At 39.6% G+C, this 22976-nt stretch overlaps 1 protein-coding gene across 2 annotated transcripts in view; it reads right to left on the bottom strand.

Annotated features, from left to right (window-relative positions):
- Positions 1–22976, bottom strand: part of SHBG (sex hormone binding globulin) — a 373889-nt gene that overhangs the window by 197487 nt on the left and 153426 nt on the right. For both annotated transcript variants that reach the window (XM_044077040.1, XM_044077039.1), the window contains exon 3: positions 15251–15440. In XM_044077040.1, the coding sequence (XP_043932975.1) occupies positions 15251–15440 (190 nt within the window). The remainder of the gene's footprint in view (positions 1–15250; positions 15441–22976) is intronic.

Here is a 22976-nt window from a genome sequence, read left to right as displayed (position 1 = left end):
CACACCTTAGAGCTGCCCAGTAGTCAAGGACTTAGGTACACACATAGCTAGTAATCTAGCCTTTGGCCATCATGTATCTACAGCGGTGAGGAAATCATTCTATGTTGCACAACTTATAAACAAAGGTATGGCATCTAAGTCCAAGGAAGTCATTATTCCATTGTATTTGGCATTCATCAGACCTATCATTGAGTACAATGCCCCCTTTGGTATGTACCTAACCAGGCATATCCAACAACTGGAATGACCACAGAGCTTTCTCACTCAAATAATACAGGGTTTCAGTAAAATGTCCTATGCAGACCACCTCAAGGCCCTATCCCTATATTCTATGGCCTACAGGCTTTTGGGGGAGTTCTATGCCTGGCATACAGGGCATTGTCAGACCCCACTCTGATGGGCTTCCTGTATATCCACAAAACAAACAACACCAGAATTATCCATGCTAAAGACCTAAACCTGTCCTGTGATATACATAGGACCTGCTGGAGAGATCAGTATGTATCCCAGAGACTACCACATCTATGGAACAGGCTCCTTATCCATGTGAAGCAGAGTTTCTCCCTAACCCAATTCAAGAGCAACTTGGACAATTGGATGGGAAACCAGAAATTCATCCCTGGTTTGGCACTTATGTCTCTAATGGACACAGGTAAGGTGTAAATGGCTCATCTCCCAGGCCCATGCTTATACATATCAAGGTATCAGAACTTGTCAGAGATTTGGAATGCATGGATAGGCTTAAAAAGGCCCTTGTGATCATTAGTCTAGTAAACACCTATGAACCTAGTGTGCGCATACCAGGTGTCTGCACATAATTAAGTGTGAATGGCTTGTTTGCTTTTAAAAGTCCCACAAATTTGGAGAGCATAGTGAGAATTACTGATGAATAAATTTTGTTATCCTTTGGTTAGTTTTTTTTAACATAATTTTAACTAATAATTAACATTAGTAGACAAGTAATTAATTATTAACAAACTTGTCTGTTGCCTAGAATTTGCTAAGTAGGTCAGGGATAACACTTTAGAAAGGTTGCTTGCATTGTGGACAGACATGGGTAAAGTGCTTAGAACCTTAGGATTTCGGCCAGTCACTTGCATCAGTATAGTGAGTGGCATTCTGTAGGAAAATGTGGAAGCTTTGGCAGCAGAGGCTGGAAAATGACAGCTAGAGATAAAGTTTGACTGGCTACTCACATGAACAATTTATAAATGCAGATCAGGCCTGAAGATGAAGAGGTAACAGGAAGACAGAAGATGGGATGGATTGTAAAGTGTATGAGAGGACAAAAGGCAGAAGGCAAGAGGAAGGAAAAGATATTGTCAATACTGTTCATACTGTAAACCAGTACAAGCTAAGGTGAAGAGGGAGCCATTGAAGACAGGACAAGGAGAAGGAAACCAAGTTATAAGTCTGTCATTTTTTTTTCTAATCTGGAAGAAGTGGTACTGACTGCAATGACAATGATACAGGAGGACAGAGGAGTGGCTGTATAGTAGTCAAAATGCATGGAGGGACATGCATAGGAAGGGGCTTTCGGCTACAGCTGAAGACAGAGTGAGAGAGAAAGAGAGAGAGAAGGGACAGAAAGGAGAAAAAAGATGGTAAAGAGATCAGGAACAGCACACAGGAAGGCAACAAGCACAGACAGTGAACAGCCCTGGAGATGGTGGAACAGTACAGGAAAGGTTGTCCATAAGAATGGTAATTACATGGGCTAGGGAAGGAAGGGGATGACAGCCAGTGTAGGGACAGGAAAGAAGGTTTTGGTGAGTTTTAAGCTTAAAGTTATTAAAACTAGTGAGAAAATGACTAAGGTCACCAAGGGGCAATGATAGATGTGATAAACACACATGAACCACCATCTTATAAAAGTATCTAGTTGCGGTGGTAGGAAACTAAGCCACAGAGGTGGCAGAGAAATGACAGAAGAGGAGGAGGGTGTATCCTTGTCATTAGTGTTAAGTGTTCCAGTACCCAGCATGCTAGAGGAAAGAAAGGCTTAGGGAGTATAACTGGCTGCACCAGTGGGTGGGATAGAAGGGAGCATATTTGGGTGCAGTTTTATAAACTGACTTATACCTAACATAACTTTTTGTTCCCACTGTGATTTTGAATTTCTTGTAAATAAGTTTCAGAATTAAACAGAACTGAGTTCACATTCTGTATAAATTGACTTTATTCCACTCCAGGCTGCTCACATAAAGTTAAAAGAAATGTTAAAACAAAAACAGATATAAAAGTAAACCACAAAAAAATTGCTGCTGACATGCCTGGGGATTCATAAAGAGCCCCATATACCTGTCCCTTTTGTCAGAACATCCACAATGTCTTATTTTCTCCACCCTGGTGATTGATGGATGATTACAGTCAATCCTTAATGCCAGACATTTGAGAATAACCCTTCACATCCTTCAATAAGTGCATGCTGGGGCAAACTCTGTTATCCTATGAGGTTGAAAGGTGTGACTAACTTTTCATGTCCTTCTTCTTCTCCCTCATACATCAAGACATGTTGTAAGCATTACATAATGACAGAGATCCCAATATATATTAAACAAACCCTGTTTATCTAACTAACTTGGTGAGTGTAGTGGGCTAATGTATGGTTGCCTTGTGTCCAGAGTGCACAGTTTGAAGTGCACAGCTTGAATCCCTTTTCCCTCCTCCATACTTTTTTATTTACATTTATTTACATAAAATCAGTCCCTTGTGTTTTATGGTGGCATTGAGGACTAATATCCTTTGCAGGAAGTGGGAAGTTGCAGAGTTTGAAGTCTATTTTGTGTGTTTTACAGCATGCTACTTAACCCAGTTGTCTAGTGGTTCCCCGCACCTTCTTATTAAAGATGTGCCTTTAAGGTAGATCATATTGACTGTCCCCGGTGTCTAGTGTTCTCCCCAATCTCCTAACTCCCTGATATGCATAAGAGTTTTCCCTAATGGCTAGCTGTTCTCCCCACCCAATGTTGCAGACTCTGCTCATTAGTCTATGGGTGTATGTTGGTATTACACCCCCTCCCAACCCCCCCCACACACAAACACACACACATACACAAAAAAAGTCCCCTCCTCTTCCAGTCACACTCAAAATTACACATCTATTCATACACACACACACACACACACACACACACACACACACACACACACACACACACACTCAGTCCTAATTTACCTCTTAACTCCCCTACCACTATCTTCCAGGCAGACACGCTCACACATATACCCCCTAACCCTACCTTACTATTAAACTCTCCAGCATTTACCTCTGATGTAGTGGATGACTGTGGCCTTTTGGCTGTGCTCACATGGTGAGGTAAAAGAAGGAGCCATGCTAACCTACATTGGTATTAAGTATCACTGTCATTAACAGGGGCATTAGAAGATGTTGATATAATAACCATAGGTTCAGTATAATTACTAAAGTCATTTGCTATTTAAATTTAGTTAATGAAGCAGCATTTTTATAGCAGTAATTTTAACATTAATGTTCATATACGTCCAAAATTTGGGAGACTGTGATAATATTTTTACAGCATTCTTGTTAACATTACTTTATACTTTTTTCTTATTTATCTACATTCTTTTCAAAATGCTTTTGTTTTTATATGCTGTGTCCTGTTAATAAGTAAGCTGTCTAAATTGGCAAATTATTATAGGTGATTATGTATGATGCATCCCCTTTGTAATATACAATTAGCACACAATCAGTAAGCAAAACATATTTACTGATTACGCTCTTAGATGAGAGGATGTTGTGAAAGCACTGTCAGTGAAGGTGGGACATGAGCTGCTGTTCTCACTATGCAGGAATGAAGAACACATTTAAGAAGGTTTCTAACAAACATTTACTGACTCACGCCTTAGAAAGGAAATGATTGCTGAGGCATTGTCAATGAATCAGCTCTGACTCTAGCATTGTCAATAAATTAGCTGTTTATAATGAAACTGTCCAGTCAAATACCTGGTGCAGGACACACAGTGTTGCATTGTTGCAAATTTTCGCCATAGTAGTATAACTTCCCAGGATGCCTTGTATACTACTTCTCTAGGGGTATACAGTACTGCCCTGAAGTAAAAAGATAGTATACATGTGTAGCCCTCCACCCCTGCTCCATAAGAGTCCCTTCAGTGTTCTTCCATCATAGTCCTACCTGTCATGTGCAGTAGGACAGCACCAGGATAAGGTTCTGAGATGCAGCATCACACTGTAGTCCTGCTTGCATACTTCTCTCTGAACAAAGTGATATCAATGCAGTAATTCTAGATCATCATGAGGCCTGTGTCTCATATTTATTAACACAAAGATATGTTCTAGTCCTTTCTATTACATAGGTACACAGACTGCAATGCCATGGACCATTTCATTGTTGAAACCCTACCTCTCTAAGTAGGCAGGTAATCTACAATTATTTGTACCATTTTAGTAAAGAAACTCTCTCCTACAGCACATCCAGTACTCTCTATTACATAGGCACACAGCTTGCAGTACAGTCCAGCCCCATAATACTGAAAATCCCCTTCCTAAGCTTCCACAGCTCTTTGTGCTTGTAGGTATATGCATATTTCACATTGTCAATGTACAGAGATACCCACTGCAATGTGCCATGAATGGCATATACAACTGCTGCCCATTGTGCCATTCATTCAGTCCTTGGCCATACTGAGTGCTGGTGGACAAATAGACACTTCTGTTTCTTAAATGTTTTGTCTGATTCACAGTAAGGACAATGACCCTGTTCATCATATGCTTATTGTTTGTCCATTTGCATTTACTATGCTTTCCTTTATAGATCTGGTAGGTCCTAGTCTCTTCTGGTCTTGTCTGTTTTGGGGCACTTGCCACTTCTTGTTTTGGGGCACTTGTCAATTCTTGTCTTGGTTTGCAGAGCTTTGTGAGGTGGTTGAAGGTTACTGAATAAACTGTGTTTTTTCTTCTTTTTCTTTGAGCTCCAAGTCATTATTGTGCTCATTTAGGTAGATCAGACTTTGTCACAGTGGCTGACCCACCCTCCCCATAAATTCTTAAGTTTTTAAATTTATTATAAACTCATAACAATGTGTCTAGAAGTATTATTGGAAGAAAGAGTTTATTTAATGATTCGTTACAGATGGTAACATGTTCATTTTCTGCAAATCCACTACAATATCTAGACACTTAACATTTGAATGACATTACAGTGCATCTGAAATAGAGCAACCATAGAATTTACTAGGTACAAACATATCCAAACACATACTGAAATTAAAACAGACCAAGCATACTGCTGAATACCTGAGTTGTTTGGCTTCTGCTACATACCTACAATCAAATGCATTACTAGCTGAGTTAAGTACAAACTTGCAGTGTTAAAGATTGTACTGTGTTTCATTTTTCTGTCTATTGAATTGTTTCATTGAATATTGTGTCTGTGTCTCTCTGTAGTTATTTGTTTTTCTATTTAAATGTTTCATAGAAAACTGTGGTCTCTCTAAGTCTACAATTAGTGGGGGCTATTGTGTTTCACTTCATTGATATTCAGTGTTAAGTTGTTAGCCTAGTGGGTTTCTCTGTATTTATGAGTGAGTCACATATCTTTGAATTTGTTACTGCTCAATACCTGAGTTGTTTGGCTTCTGCTAAATACCTACAATCAACTGCATTACTAGCCGAGTTAAATACAAACTTGCAGTGTTAAAGATTGTACTGCATTTCATTTTTCTGTCTATTTAATTGTCTTATTGAATATTGTGTCTGTCTCTCTCTCTGTAGTTATTTATTTTTCTATTTAATTGTTTCATAGAATACTGTGGTCTCTCTCTGTGTCTGCAATTAGTGGGGGCTATTGTGTTTCACTTCGTTGATATTCAGTGTTAAACTCTTAGCCTACAGGGTTTCTCTGAATTTATAAGTGAGTCATATATCTTTGAATTTATTACTGCTCAATACCTGAGTTGTTTGACTTCTGCTACATACCTACAATCAACTGCATTACTAGCTGAGTTAAGTACAAACTTGCAGTGTTAAAGATTTTACTGCATTTCATTTTTCCGTATATTTAATTGTTTCATTGAATATTGTGTCTGTGTCGCTCTGTAGTTATTTATTTTTCCATATAATTGTTTCATAGAATACTGTGGTCTCTCTCTGTCTCTGCAATTAGTAGGGGCTATTGTGTTTCACTTCATTTATATTCAGTGTTAAACTCTTAGCCTAGAGGATTTCTCTATATTTATAAGTCACAAACTTGCAGTGTTACAGATTGTACTGCATTTCATTTTTCTGTCTATTTAATTGTTTCATTGAGTATTGTGTCTGTGTCTCTCTGTAGTTATTTATTTTTCTATTTAATTGTTACATGGAATACTGTGGTCCATTGTCTCTGCAATTAGTGGAGGCTATTGTGTTTCACTTCATTGATATTCAGTGTTAAACTCTTAGCCTAGAGGGTTTCTCTGAATTTATAAGTGAGTCACATATCTTTGAATTTATTACTGCTCAATACCTGAGTTGTTTGACTTCTGCTACATACCTACAATCAACTGCATTACTAGCTGAGTTAAGTACAAACTTCCAGTGTTAAAGATTGTACTGCATTTCATTTTTCTATTTGTTTCATTGAATATTGTGTCTGTATCTCTCTGTAGTTATTTATTTTTCCATTTAATTGTTTCATAGAATACTGCCGTCTCTCTCTGTGTCTGCAATTAGTGGGAGCTATTGTGTTTCACTTCGTTGATATTCAGTGTTAAATTCTTAGCCTAGGGAGTTTCTCTGTATTTATAAGTGAGTCTCATGTCTTTGAATTTATTACTGCTCAATACCTGAGTTGTTTGGCTTCTGCTACATACCTACAATCAACTGCATCACTAGCTGAGTTAAGTACAAACTTGCAGTGTTAAAGATTGTACTGCATTTCATTTTTCCGTCTAATTGTTTCATTGAATATTGTGTCTGTGTCTCTCTGTAGTTATTTATTTTTCTATTTAATTGTTTCATAGAATACTGTGGTCTCTCTCTCTCTGTCTTTGCAATTAGTGGGGGCTATTGTGTTTCACTTCATTGATATTCAGTGTTAAACTCTTAGCCTTTAGGGTTTCTCTGTATTTATAAGGGAGTCATTTATCTTTGAATTTATTACTGCTCAATACCTGAGTTGTTTGGCTTCTGCTACATACCTACAATCAACTGCATTACTAGCTGAGTTAAGTACAAACTTGCAGTGTTAAAGATTGTACAGCATTTCATTTTTCTGTCAGTTTAATTGTTTCATTGAATATTGTGTCTGTGTCTCTCTGTAGTTATTTATTTTTCTATTTAATTGTTTCATAGAATACTGTGGTTTCTGTCTATCTCAGCAATTAGTTTCCCGCCTGCTGTCCCTTTTCTTGTTTTGGTATTAATATTGGTGGCTTTGGAATTGCCCCCTCCTGTAAATTTGTGTTTGAACACTCCTCCTGGGTCTATCTCATTTGCTCACTCAACCGAGTACAGTGAGATCATATTTTGACTTCAGACACTCCTACCAGTCTCATCTGTTCAGCTCTGTCCCAATTCTATTCCTGTCTAGTGTCACTAGTTCACTCAACCTAATACAGAGAGAACATTTGTGAAGGGCAAGCAACTTAGATCCTTAACTTTGAATTATCTTCTATTTCTCCTTTCTCCCTTTCCACTTTCCAAAAAAAAAATGGCTAAGCTTGTTTTCTGCATTTTCTGTAATTAGTCTAGTCCAGATACAGATTTGCTGTAACCAGGACTGTTTGTAAGCTTCAGAGCCCCCAAAGCCTTTCTGTGTTGGAGGGAAGCCTTCTAGCTTATCAGTGGGAGTGGTAAGCACTAGGTAGCCTATCTACCACAAGAGTGGTTTCTCACCCACAATTTGTAGTTTATTGGCTGTCTGGGCAGTTTTTCCATCTCTTTCAACTTTCTGGTTTAAAAACCTGTGTTTACACTTGTTTCTCACCTTTCCTGTAACTAGTCTAGTCCAGATACAGATTTGTGTATCCAGGACTGTTTATAAGCTTCTGAGCCCCCAAGCCTTTCTGTGTTGGAGGGAAGCCTTCTAGCTTATCAGTGGGAGTGGTAAGTACTGGGTAGCCTATCTACCACAAGAGTGGTTTCTGGCCTAGAAATTGTAGTTTATTGGCCGTTTGGGCAGTTTTTCCAGCTCTTTCAACTTTCTGGTTTAAAAGCCCGCATTTGCACTTGTTTCCCACCTTTCCTGTAACTAGTCTAGTCCAGATACAGATTTGCTGTACCTAGGACTGCTTGTAAGCTTCTGAGTCCCCCAAGCCTTTCTGTGTTGGAGGGAAGCCTTCTAGCTTATTAGTGGGAGTGGGAAGCACAAGGTAGCCTATCTACCACAAGATCCAGGTACAGATTCTTAGTTTTAGCACTTGAATTTGCTTACTCGTGCTCAGGACTTGTTCAGAACTTGTTGTTAGCACAAAATAAGCTACAAATTACTTTAGCACTCAACATTCCTCTTTACCTAGAGGAAAACAGTTTTTGTACTTACTTTCCTCACTTGCTTAAAGAAAAACAGCTCTTATACTCACTTTCCTCACTTGTCTAGAGGAAAGTAGTTTTTTTATTCAGGCATGTCCAAGGGTGAGCTCCCATTGTTCTCTCCTGTCTATCTGATGAGTCTGGGCATCTTGGGGCAATGTAGCAATTGCCTCATGTACACAGACAACCCTCTCCTGCTACCACCCAACACCTCAACCTGTGAGAGATGCACTTATCTAGCCAAACTGGAGGTAAAGCTCTCTCCAACCAAGAGTGAACTTGACAGTCAAGAGGAGAAGGTAAACACTTGTACCACACCACACTCTTCTCATAGTCCCACTAAACCTACACCACCAAGATCTACACATAGAAACAAAAAATATTCATGGAGGCTCTCAATAATAATCTGCTCAAGCAACAGAGTCCTCCAAAGCAGAAATGTAAGCAACCTCCACCCCCCAATACAACCCAAATGACACATAGCCCACATACTCAGTGTGCCACTCAACCACAGCCCATAAGACAAAACAACGTACCCAACACACTAGTCATAGGTGACTCTGTAGTCAGGCACACTGAAGTCCCACTCACCAGGCTAAACAAGGAGAAGGTTACTGTCAGCTGCCTGTCGGGTGCCAGGATCAACCACATACCCCACGTACTCAGGTCACTCCACAACAAGTACAAATATGACTCTGCCATTGTCTGTGTTGGTGTGAATGACCTGAGATGTGCCTCCCTGGACTACATGAAAAGAGACATGGAAGAGCTTTCTGATCTTGTACCCCAGGCAGGTATGACTCTTGCCCTGAGTAGCATCCTGCCATTGCCCAGAATGATACCGCAGTACAAGGACAAAATGATTGACTTCAACAATTGGCTAAGCTTCTAGTGTCATTCTATGGGGATCCAGTATCTGTCTGCCTGGGACGATATGGTCGACAGACCATGATGCTTTGCTAGAGATGGCCTGCACCTGTCACCCATGGGATTCTGGATACTGGCTAAGGGTCTTGCTGCCCATATAGTGCCTTTTTTAGGCAAGGTTCAAATGATAAATTCACCACCATAACAGGAACAGGCAAGCAAAAACTGAGGGTAATGCTTCTCAGTGTTAGAAGTCTAAATCTCAAAATGCACTCCCTCGAGGCACTCCTTAAAATGGAGAACATTGATATCTGTGCAGTGACTGAGACCTGGTTCAAGGCTGCAGTGAGCACCCCTGCATTACCAGGCTATAACTCACACCACACTTTTCGGCCACCTAACCTGGACCGGAATACTAAAGGCAGAGGTGTGTCCATATTCATTACGGATATCTACACCTCCAGGCTAGTTGCTCAGCATAATGCATCCAAGGTTATCCAAGTGCAACTAACTCAGGGCAAAACTGCAATCCAAATTGCAGCTTGCTATAGATCCCCAACCATGCCCCAGGATTCCCACTCCTCTTTTCTTAATATACTGGAAAATATTAGGGTCAACCAAACACCCTAATAATGGTCAATTTCAACTACCCCATCATTAACTGGGAAAACTACTCATGTACCAACTCCTTCGCTCAATGCTTTCTGGAATTCATAAATTCCAATGCCCTGGATGAACCTATCCACACCCCCACTGGGGCAACAATATCCTAGACCTAGTCATTACCAGCATGAGTGACTGATGTTCCACACCTGAAGTCAACTCCTCGTTGGTCAGATCTGACCATAAGCTAATCACCCTAAATATCCACATCCCACCCCTACCCCCCATTAAGGAAATCACGGTAAAAAATTTCTCCAAAGCCAACTTCATGCTTCTTAAGACAGAAGTGGCAAACTTCATGACACCCATGGAGATGGACAATACAGTTATGACTGCTGAATCCTACACAGATGCACTCTATGAGCACTTACACAAGTGCATGGATTGTGCTATCCCAAACAGAACCAAGAAGCTATCCTCCAAAAAAAGGAAGCCAATCTGGTGGTCCCCTGCCATAAACAAACTCTATAACAGAAGGAAGAAACTGTTGCAAAAGAGAGTAAAATCCCATGAGTGGAGGAGTTCCCTGGTCAGCCTCAGTAAGAAGCTGAGATCCCTTATAAGATCCTCCAAAGCTAGCTATGAAAATAAAATTGCCACTGATTCTAGGGACAACCACAAAGCATTCTATAGCTATGTCAAGAATCTCAATGGCAACACCCTGATCTGTTCTGAGTTACTGCACAACAGCATGAAAATTACAGAACAAACTGATATTGCCAACGTCCTGGCAGATAGGTTCAGTGATAACTTTACCCCCCTCTTACCCCCTAAAGGGCCCATATCTATACAGGAAGAATGCAGAGTCCCTGTAATCACAACTACGCAGGTAAAAGCTGCACTCTCTAAAGCCAAAAACACAGCATCCATGGGACCAGACAAAATCCCAGGTTGCATTTTAAACAAACTTCAGAATGAACTGGCTCTCCAGCTAAGCACCATGTTCAATCATAGTCTCACATCAGGCTTTGTGCCCACTGAATGGCACACAGCAACAGTTATCCGACTCCACAAAGGGGGAGCCACCACCAATCCCGGGAACTACCGCCCTATTAGCCTGAAGAGCCTGACGAGCCTGGTCTGTAAGGCCATGGAACGTATCATCATGGAACTCATAAACAAAAACATTGGTAAACTCCAAACTCTGGACCCCACCCAGTTCTAGTTTGTGAAAGGCAGATCATGCCTCCTGAACCTGATCGACTTCTTTGAGGCAGTCACCAAAGCTGTAGACAAGGATAAGGTGGTTCACACAGCCTATTGTGACCTCGCCAAGGCTTTTGACACATCCCCCATTCTGGAATTATAGCTAAACTCACTAAACTAGGTATAAATCCCTACGTCACAAGATGGGTTGCCACTTGGCTCACTGACAGAACCCACACTGTATAAGTTGCAGACTCCAAATCTGTCTTCAAACCAGTGACAAGTGGAGTACCACAGGGTTCATTCCTGAGACTTTCCTGTTTGGTATCTACTTCTCTGAAATACAGGCTAACACAGAAGGTTTTTGACTAACAAAGTTTGCAGATGACTGCAAACTATGAACCATAGTTGAGTCCCCAAATGATGTGGACATCCTACAGAAAGGCCTCACTGAGACAGATGCCTGGTGTCAGAGCCATGGCCTCAAGCTCAATGCCAAAAAGTAAATTGTCATCCCCTTTGGTAAAAACTTTGTACCCATGAACTACCATATAAGCGTCAGTCTACTTAAAGTTGAATGTGTGATAACAGACCTGGGGACCCAAGTGAACAGTAGTCTCTCCTTTGATAATCACATCACCATGGTAGTCAGGAAATCCTTCTATGTGGCACACCTCATAACAAAAGGGTTCTCATCTAGGAAAAAAAGCGGTTATTGTTCCCCTCTACTCGACACTCAGTAGACCCATTATAGAGTACAACGCCCCTTTTGGAATGTACCTCACAAGACATCTGCAGCAGCTGGAAAGGCCACAGAAGTACCTCACAAAGAGGATTACTGGCCTTAAACAGATGCCCTACACTGACCGTCTCAAAAAACTCCAGCTTTACTCCATAGCATATCGCCTACTCTGAAGTGATCTCTGCCTAACATATAAAGCTATGTCAAACCCAGAGCTGCTGGACATGCTACACCTAAAGAAATCCCAATCCCTCCGAGCTTCATGCTCTAGGGACATGAACCTTGTCACCACAATAAACAGGACATGCAAGAGGGATAGATTCCTGTCCCAGAGACTTCCCATACTCTGGAACAAGCTACCCATCTATGTCAAGCAATGTTCCTCATTAGCACTCTTCAAGAAAAATCTTGATGAGTGGATGGGAAATAGGAAATACACCCCAGGGATCACTTTGGTGGCTGTGCTCGACAGGGGCACAGGAAAATAACTTTCTTGGGTGGTGTAAGCCAGAGAACCTTGTTGGCTAGGCTTACTTAGGCCCTTACCTACCTATGAACCTATGAACACCCAACACACCAGATACACCACATTAGTGTGTGGGAGGTGAAAACTGCCTGAGGCTTCTGGGTGAGCGGGAATCTCCCCTCCACATTAACATGGTATACCATTTCTAAGGTCATTCCTCCTCTGGTTGGGTATATAATGTTAAGGGGGAATAGTGCACCACACAATTGACCCCTCTAATATAGTGGATATGGTAAAACTTGCCAAAAATCAGTTTCATTGTGGCAAAATCAACAAACAAACATTTTGGTAAACAAGTTATGGAAGACTGAACTGTTTCTTTTTTTCTCCTCTAGAAACGTGTTCAGAACTCTATAACTAATATAATCTGCCACTTTATATTATACAATAAAGGAATGTAATGCTTTCAGGAGACATAAAGGCACCCAGATATGTACCTTGTAATGTATAATTTCCTTTAAGGACAGCATTAAGGGCAAAATGCTTTGTTACTTTATCATTCTTTTGTAAACCATAAATAAAAAAGTGGGACCAGGAAACAGAATCAAACTGAGCAGGTAAATAAAGAGGTAAAAAAAGGAGCAAGTGAAACAAAAGAACCAGCTAACACAGCGCTGTATAAAACACTCGTTTAATCTAAACAATAAAAACAGTGAAAGGTATATAACAGATGAGCCCCTTCACACCAAATGTGCTTCATCAGATCTAAAAACAGACTAACAAGCAGTGCTTAAATACATTCAGGAAAGTTCAAAGTCAACTGGTCAAGCCCCGTACCTCAGCAAGGGTTTTAAAGGTGTATGCTCATTTAATCCTTTGTCAGATTGTAAAATTAACATCCTTTTAACTTCTAAGCATTCTGTTTTTGTTTTAATATCACCTTCTCTGGCTCCTACATTCAGTAATTCCAAAACTAAAAATTTAAAAGAGTGTTCAATACCAGTTTTACAAACATGCTTATATAAAGCATTCTTACTGTCACATCTGCTTATATCATATAAGTGTTCCCTGATACGATTCTTCAACATTCGATTCATCTTACCAGCATAATAACATCCACATTGATCACAAACAGCCAAATAGACCAGGTTGCTACTAGTAAAGTCGGCAAAGAAATTGAACTTAAAAGTACGCCCAGTAGCAGAATGTAAAAAGGTATCATCAGTTTGAATGTACTTACACATGTTACATAATCTGCATGGATGTGTCCTTTTCTAACCAAAATACAGGGCCTGTTGCTAAGTAGTGGTTTGCAGCACAGCAGTTTCTTAATGGAACTATTATTCCTATAGTAAAAGTGTGGAACTTCACCAAGGCATCAGTAGCCAAAATATTTCAGTGCTTCCTAATCATGTCACAGATAGGTTGAATGCCATTTGAATAGGTAACACACATTCTAAAATAATTTCTGTTATTATTCTGTCTTACCACAGTGCCAACACTATAGTTAGAAAAATAGGGTCTAGCCGAATAATTTCTATGTGACAGAATCTCATGACGCGCCATCCCTATCTCATATTCAGAGCGAAAGTCCTCACTCAGGGTATCAAAAGAGGAAAGCATATTGTCATCATTTCTATTCAGTCTTGTATGTCTGTAAAATGGCCCTTTCAGCATATTACGCTTTATATATTTGGGATGCATACTCTGGTAGTGCAGTGTGTTAACTTTCTTGCATGGTTTACTATAGAACTTAGTATCAAAATCATCAGGGGCATTCAAGACACAAACATCTAGAAAATCTATCAAAGTTTGAGAATGCTTAAATGTGAACTTTAAAAAATCAGTGGTCTGATATAAATAGTCTACAAACTGATTCAGGGTCTCTACTGGCCAGTCTATGCAAAGAACACATCATCCACAAAACATACATAATGTGAGATGTACGGGAAAAAGAAGTTACGTCTGTCTAGAACATATAGGGACTCCCAGTATGTGAGCACCATGTTACCATAGCTGTCTGCACACATGGTGCCCATGGCCACCCTGACCTTCTGATGGTAATAGCTGTCATGAAACATGAAAATATTATTACTAAGTAAAATGTCAGGCAATGAACATATCAAATGTATCTGACCTGTGGAATAATCAGAGTTCTTAGACAAAAACAGCCTAACAAAGTTTATTCCTACCTCAGGAATTACAGTAAAAAGGGATACTACATCCATGGTAACCAATGTAACATCATTCATACTATTTCTGCAAGACCAGTCAAATAGCTGCATCAAAATGTGCTTCATGTCTCTGAGTACAGTATTTGTCTTATCAATAACAGGGTGTAACTGCTTTTCAACGTAGATCAACAAAGGTTCAGTCACCCACTCACGGCCCGAGACAATGGGTCCAATGGGTGGGTTACTCAAACACTTATGAATCTTAGGAAGGCTATACAGTATTGGAATAGTAGGAAATTCAACCATAAAGTAATCATGCAAATCTCTGATTACTACACCTTCCATTAACAGTTCATGAATGCTATTATGTACATTCTAAATAACGTTAGCAATGTCACTTTTATGGCATTCAGTATAACTATCAGAATCATTTAGCATTAAATACATACTTTCAAGATATTTAGCAGTATCTATAAGCATGATGGCAGCACTGCTTGTTAGTTTGTATTTAGATCTGATGATCTGATGAAGCACATTTGGTGTGAAAGTTCTCATCTGTTACCTACTTTTTACTGGTTTTATTTTTTAGATTAAACAAGTGTTTTATACAGTGCTGTGTTAGCTGGTTCTTTTGTTTTACTCGAAAGATACAAAAGTACATGTGTATGAGTGCCACGTCAGCCAGTTTTATTCTGTACCTTATGCCATTTTCCATCGTTGATCTTTGGACCACCAGATTTTGTGACTTTAGAAAAATCATTATTAATCTGCACTTCCAGGTGTCCATTTCTCATTGCCAAGATGAATGAGTTCTCTCCATCTTTTGTGTCACCATAGAAAACGAGACCTTCTGGATCAAATGTGCGGATCTCAAAGTAAGACTCAGCACTGTATGGGAAGATAGAAGACAAGCTAAGTTTGGATTTATGGAAAAATGTCATCTGTTGAAAGTGTAGCAGCATACTTATATTTTTATTTGTTTTTATTTTCTAAGGTAAATAATTTTTATAGATCTTTAGACAATCATCTCAGATTCTCACTAGAAATGTTTAATTCCTCTATAAAGTGGTAAAAAAGAAAACTCTTCCATTCTTATTCCTTGGTGCAATTTAATCTCTCTACAAATTATTGTCTCTGCCCCATAGAGCAGTTTGGGAATAAACATTTTTGTTTTGGGTGACAGTTTACATTATAACACCCTGCCCACCTCAAGTACATGTTCAAGGTTTAAAATAGCATGAGATATGCTAAACTTGGCTTGAATGTTATAAACAAATGCCGAGAAATGCAATGTACAAAAACGGGTTCCAAAGGCAATTTTGTGACTGCTACAAATGAGAATATTACTCATTTTGTGCATTGTAAGTCAGCAAGGCTTACCTGGATGAAATAAGCATGTTGGTGTATGTGACTAGGTCTAACAGTTTGCCCCTTGTACTACCTTACTTACTACCCTTAACCACCTTCGAAATTACAGAATCTAAAACAAACTTACTAAATACAAATACTGACTGAACCAGCCTTGATGTATTAGTTATTTATTTATTTAATTTATTTTACATTTGTTAACCGGATTAGTCCAGCTGAGTTTACAAACAAACCCATTTACAGTGGAGACCTGAGAGGAAAAGCCCCAGCAACCATAAGTAAAAATAAAGTGACAATATACAAATATTAAATAACAATCACAATACAAAATAATTGTAAAAAAGAAAAGGTTATTAACTATTTGCATTGCATTGATAGTAAGCAACCCATTTTCAGTGGAGACCCAAGGGAAAGAGCCCTGGCAAACATAAGGAAAGATAAATATACAGGACAAAAACTATTAAAAACAACACTGCAAATGCGAAATTAATTATAAAGAGAAAAACAAAAGAAAAAAAATTATGAGCATTAAGGGTTGCACTGATAGTAGGGGACTAAAATTTACTACATATGAGAGTAAAAACAAAAAGATAATTGTTGTTCAAAAGAAGGACAATGTATAGACATTGATAGGAAGTGGGAGGGAGAGTGTGGATAATGGGAGGGGGCTATAGTAGGGCTATAGTAGTAGAGATGAGAGTTTAGGAGATTAGTTTAAGCAGAAATTACTAACAAAGAAAGACAGTTAGGAGATGCAACAGGTTATACAGTGGGAGAGACTAAGACTATGTGTGGTCAATACAACAGCATAATTTAAAGTTTAATAGGTGGGATTTAAGCTCCTTTTAAAAAAAACAGGGACAGGAAAAGTTGGATCTAATATGGAGAGGGAGTTTGTTCCAATTTAATGAGACAGAGTGTTTGTAAAGTAGTTTGCCAATATTCCTTTTGGGTTTATAAACTGAGAAAAGATGCTGATCAGCACTCCGGAGAGAGTAGGGAGTAATATGGGAGGCAAAAGCAGGGCAGGCAGAGTGGTTATTGAGTACGGAAAAGGCAGTGTGGAGTTCTGATTGTAGGAGAAGGTGTGGAAATTCCAGCCACTGGAGTTTGTTTAGTGAGAGGCAGTGATGTGAAGAGAGTGGTTGGTTTAGAATAAATGTGGCAATTTTGTTGTACATTTGTTCGAGTTTCTGCATTGAGGTAGTTTGGATATTGGCAAGGATGGGGAAGCATATAGAAGACTGGGTAAGAGAAATGCCTGCGCAAGAGTACATTTAGTGGCAGTAGTGAGGAATTTTTGTTCCTATAAAGTAGTCCAAGTTTTTGGTGTGTTTTTTTTTGATGGCCTGTTGTATGTGCAAGTCATATTTTAGTTGGTCATCAATTATTACCCCAAAGAGTTTGGGGTGTGAGGCAGGGGAGATAGTGGTGCCATCTAGGGAGGAAAGAGAAAAGTTGGATTTAAGGTGAGAGAGTATCTGAGGTAGGAAGAGAAGGAGTTGAGTTTTCTTAGGGTTAAGGATTAATTGATTGTTTCTGAGCCATTTTTCAACAGAGATAAAGTAAGTCTGTGTTAGTGAGTGTAGTTCAGAAATAGTATTGGAGATAGATAGGAGAGCAAAGTCATCTGCATATTGGATTACAGATAAGAGACTGCAGGATGAATGTAGGTTGTTGGTAAAAATGTTGAAAAGGAGCAGTCCAAGTATGGAGCCTTGGGTACTCCTGTTTGAACAGCAAGGAAGGGTGAGAAAGCCTGCTGCCATCTAACAGCTTATTTTCTGCCAGTAAGGTAGGACTGGAACCAGCCAAGAGTAGAAGGAGAGAGGTTTAGGTCTGAGAGTTTGTTAAGAAAGATGGGATGAGACACAGTGTCAAAGGTTTTAGAGAGATCAAAGAATAGACAGGAGATGAGGAGGTTGTTGTCCCTAGCTTCTGAAATCTTTTGAGTAAAGGATAGTAAGGCAGTCAAGGTACTGTGTTTAGGGCAGAAACCATGTTGCGAGGGGGTGAGGAGATTTTTGTGAATGAGATAGGACAGTAGTTGAGTATGTATACATTTTTCAAGGATCTTAGAGAGTGGTGAGAGAATAGTGATTGGTCTATAGTTAGAGGGTTCAACAGAGTTGGCACCTTTGTGCAGAGGAGTGGTATAGAAGGATTTCCATATTTCTGGTATGGTAGATTCCTGAATGGAGTGGTTGATTAAGATAGATACAGGATATGCAATAGAGTCAGCAGCAATTTTCAGAAATTGAGGGGGGAGTTTATCAGTGGGGGGAGATCATGGTTTTAGTTTAAGAAGTAGGGATTTGATATATTTAGTAGAAACAGGTCGCAAAGTAAAAGGTTGAGAGACAGAGGAACATAGAGGTTTAGGGGGAGGTGAAGGTGGCAAAGAAGAGTTGGGATGAGCAGAGTTACCAGAGGGTAGGAGTTTAGAGATTCTGTCTATGAAGTCTTTGTTGAGTAAGTCTGCAGTTTCAGAGGGAATTAAGGATGGTAAGAGAACCAATGTGGAGCAGGGAGTTAATAGTACTCCAGAATTTCTTTTGGGTCATTTGGGTGACAGCTTTGAAATTTAGTGAAATATTGGCGTTTATCCAAAATAATACATTTTTTACATGATTTCTGAGTTGCTTAGAACCTTGGAGAAAGGTGGGAGTTTTAGTGGTTTGCCATTTTTTCCATAGAGCATCTCTTTCATGCATCAAAGCATGAGTAGCTTTGGAGAGCCAGGGTGCAAAATTAGATTTGGTTCTGATTTTGCGAGTTGGGGAAAAAGAGTTTAGGACATCAAGGAAAATGTGCTTGAATTTAGTAACAGCATCACTAAGTGGGAGAGTTTTTAAGAAAGACCAGTTGATGACAGAGAGTCTATAGTTAAAGGTTCCAGGGGAAAAGTTAGTCAGTTTCCTATAATCTCTGAAGAGATGGAGCTTAGATAGATGAGGAGAGTGCCTTAAGATAGAGATGGGAGAATGGTCACTAACAGAGTCAGGGAAGGTAGAAGGGTTACAATAATTGTTAGGAAAGTTGGTCAAGAGCTAGTCAATTGTGGAACCAGTAGCATTTTTACTGTAGTGGGTAGGGGTAGTGATCAGTTGTGAGAATCCATACAGGTTTATGAAATGTTGGGGTGAGTGACTAATAAGGGAGTTTCAATCTATATTAACATCTCCAAAAATTATGGTTTCATAGGGGATGAAGTTGTTTATCCAGGCGAGTATATGTTCAAGGATGGGGATGTTTTTACCTGGGGGGATGTAAATAGAGGCAATAGCAAACTTCCTATAGTTATTGATGTGGCAGTCTAGGAGCAGTAGTTCAGCAGGGGAGAAACTAGGCAGGGTAATGTCTATAGGTACTTGCAACACAGGAACAGAAAAACACACAGTTGCTTCACCACAAAACGAAAACCACAAAAGCCACTGGAACAAATCTATTTCTCTAGTGCCTCGGCCACAATCAGCCTTCAAGGAGTAACATACCAGATTTATATGTCTAATGGTGTTAGTGTCAGTGAGACAGAGTACAAGATAGCCACCCCACCAACTTTTTTGGGTGTCCTATCAGACCTATAGATATTGTATTGAGGTGGCAGAAATTCAGAGGAATTAATATGCGGTTTTAGCCGGGTTTCCGATAAGGCCAGGATGTGAGGTTTGTGTTGGGCCAACCGTGCGTGAAATTCAGACGTTTTGTTGTTTAGGCATTGGATGTTCTTTGCAAAGATAGAGAGATGTTTGAGGCTGGAGATATTTGAGGATGTATTTGGAGGGACAGCAGATGAAGGTGGAGGAGGAGTGGAGAGAGGGGAGGGACCAGGATTGGGATGGATGTCACCAGAAACCAGAAGAGCAAAGACAAAATGGAAAAGGTGAGGGTGGTCAGTAAGGGGAATGGAGTACTTGAGTTTGGGCTTAGGAGTAAGAGCAGGGTAGGCCATGAGTTTAAATTTAAGACATTGAAAGGGGAAGAGACAGAAAAGAGAGGGGGCAATAGTCAGTAGAGCTTGGTTATATGTTGGAAGATGTCTGGGAAAGGGAAAGGTGGGGGAAGAGGAGAAGATATGGAGCTCAATTTGGTAGGAGGTGCTTAGGGCTAGTGAGATTAGAAGTGGGAGAAATAGCAGTAAGGATAGTATTGTGTGATGGAAAAATGAGGGGAAGAGTTATAGGGAAAAATATAAAGAAATATATTTAGGAAGGGTGGTGGCTAGAGATAAGCAGTGTGAGGGAAGGAACAGTATTGAGGGGTGGAAATAGCGAGTATGTGAGGAGATAGTAGGTGTACTGGGGAGTGAAAGAGTTAAGTGTGAGAGAGGCAAGCCACAGAGCAGGCAGCCTAAGGTGAGCAGGGAAAAAAGGAAGATTGAAGACAAGGTGGAAGGAGTGAAAGGGAGACAGCACAAGATATGGTGGTGGGAGGGGACTGTGGGAGTGACCAGACAATGAGTTGAAAGTATAAATTTGAAGAATCTTGGGGCAGGTGACATTCGAGGGTGGGAGGCCAGCGAAGCAGGAAACCACACCACAAGTAAGTTGAATGTAAGGGCCTAAAACCTGCACTCAGGACTTTAATTTTACTTACTTTTCACAGGAAAGACAGACCAACAGTATACACGTTTGAGGTTTTTATCAGGGGTACTTGCTCAAACGTCAGACAAATAAGTAAAACTTAATCTGTGCCTGAAAGTTAGAAAGCCATAAAGGTACAAGGTATAGCTGTAAAAATTAGGGCCTGAGAGACAAATGTATGAATCAGTTTACTTTAGTTACAGGGGAAAAGAGGCAAAAAATAGAGCAGAAAGAGCCTAATAACTGTCTAAAATGGTGACTCGCTTTGTTACACAGCACAGTAAAAAGAGAGCTTAACAACATTTTTTTATGTTTGTAACCTACACTGTTTAATTGTTGGGAGAGAAAAAGTTGTTGTTAGAGACTGTGGTGGCCAATTGCAATCCCGTATACACCGTTTTGTAGGAGCTGCAGTACGCTAGTGTGGGTAAATGTAGAGTTTGACTAGAAAAAAAGAGAAAAACAGAGATTCTAGGGTAAGCATTAAGGCAACAACAGGCAGTTATTTCACAATAGTACAATCAGAGAGGTTTGAAGGGGGTAAAAGTAGCATACTTCAGAGTGGACTAGGGTTTATGGCTAAGAAAACTTAGTAGTAGAGAACATAACAAACACTTGCCAGATTTTACAGATATACCAGAAAAACTAATCAATCGTTCATCATTGTATAAATGCAAAATAGTCAGTAAAAGCAATTCCAGTATAGCTAACACAAGTTATTCAGGTTGTAAATGCACTTATTCAATGTATATGAGCAATTTAAACATTAAAAACATATGCAGCAAGTAGTCGCTCTGATGGTTATACACTTTCTCTAAGTGCAGGTTCAGTTTAAACACAAATATTATGACGGAATTCAGTAAAGTCACTAGCTACTTGTAAAGCTTCTGCAACAAAATAGAGTAATCTGTGTATTATCAGAGCCTAGACATAGGTGATATAGTTACACACAAAAACAGTAAAACATCCATACAATGAAGAAACTTATACTGTAAGTCATGCCAGGTCAGCCAAGGGGAGGAGAGACAGGGAATCCTAAGCACCTAGGTTTGAAAATGGTGCCTGTACTACTGTAGCCAGTTTAAACTTGTTAGAGGTAAGAGGGGGTTGGGGAAAAGAGAAGGCAGTAGGCGTGGTTAGAGGGGAGAATCTTGAAATTGAAAATGGTGCCTATACTACTGTAGCCAGTATAAACTTGGTAGATGTAAGAGGGGGATGGCGAAAAGAGAAGGCAGTAGGAGTGGTTAGAGGGAGAATCTTGAATGACTCACCACACCACACCACAAGTAAGTTGAATGTAAGGTCCTAAAACCTGCACTCAGCACTTTAATTTTACTTACTTTTAGCAGGAAAGACAGACCAAGTATACAATTTTGAGATTTTTATCGGGTTTACTGGTTCAAATGTCAGACAAATAAGTAAAACTTAATATATGTCTGAAAGTTAGAAAGCCATAAAGGTACAAGGTATAGCTGCAAAAATTAGGGTCAGATTGACAAATATATGAATCATGAATGTATTATCAGGTAGATTGTATAAAACCCGTTACTTGTGGCTCTTTGATAAAAGCTGTGCTACTTTGCCAGAAGTTCTAATTGTGAGTGTGTGTGTGTGTGTGTGTGTGTGTGTGTGTGTGTGTGTGTGTGTGTGTGTGTGCGTATACACACATCTTTGTACGTATATAGCAGGATTGCTGCTTTACATCCTTTACATTCATTATGCTCAGTGCATCTAGAGCAGGTTGCTTAAACATGTTGTTCTACTTTAAATAATAGCACACTTAATATCTGGCAATACTTTCATTAGGACTTCAACTGGTATTCATCACTTTATTGTCTGTATGTATTCCATGACAAACAGTTTCTTTCTGCTTCTGTAAAACATATTTTGTGAATTTTCTGACTAGAATTATAGGATATATTACTCATCTACTCCTCATGCGGTTATGAATTTGCATTCAGCATGCAATGCATATGGGGAATGGATGCAGTATTCATGTTTGTGGTATCTTTTGCTATTGGAATGTGACAATTGGCATGTGGGTCTGAATTCAGAAAGGTTGCCATGAGGTGTATGCCCAGTGTACATCTCTCTGTAATAATTTCAAATTCAGAGACAGCTCTACAACAGTGCTGCACCACAAATAGGTGCATTAGTGTGATGTTCTACCTGTGTGGGCTACAGCAAATGCTAATGAGGTATTGTGGGGATCAAATAAACTAAAAAACTGGTCAAGATCCTGATAAGTGGTAAACAACAACCAAGAAATTAATAAAATCAGTGTGGTGTGACAGAAACACAAACTGTGATACACTTTAGCATAGCATAAAACCTTTAATCTACACCACAGTGTTTTTTTAGTTATTGTGGAGAGCAGCATATGCTAATTAGCCATGTGTTCTCCTCTGGAAATGCCTGTAGTAAGGCATTTACACAGCTGAGTTAATCAGAGAATAGCTAGGCTGCATAAGGT

The sequence above is a fragment of the Protopterus annectens genome, chromosome 7.part0 (genome assembly GCF_019279795.1).
Source record: "Protopterus annectens isolate FY-2018-M chromosome 7.part0, PAN1.0, whole genome shotgun sequence".
Classification (NCBI taxonomy): domain Eukaryota; kingdom Metazoa; phylum Chordata; order Ceratodontiformes; family Protopteridae; genus Protopterus; species Protopterus annectens.
Note: the sequence above shows the minus strand (reverse complement) of the source record. Positions and strands in the feature narration are given on the sequence as shown.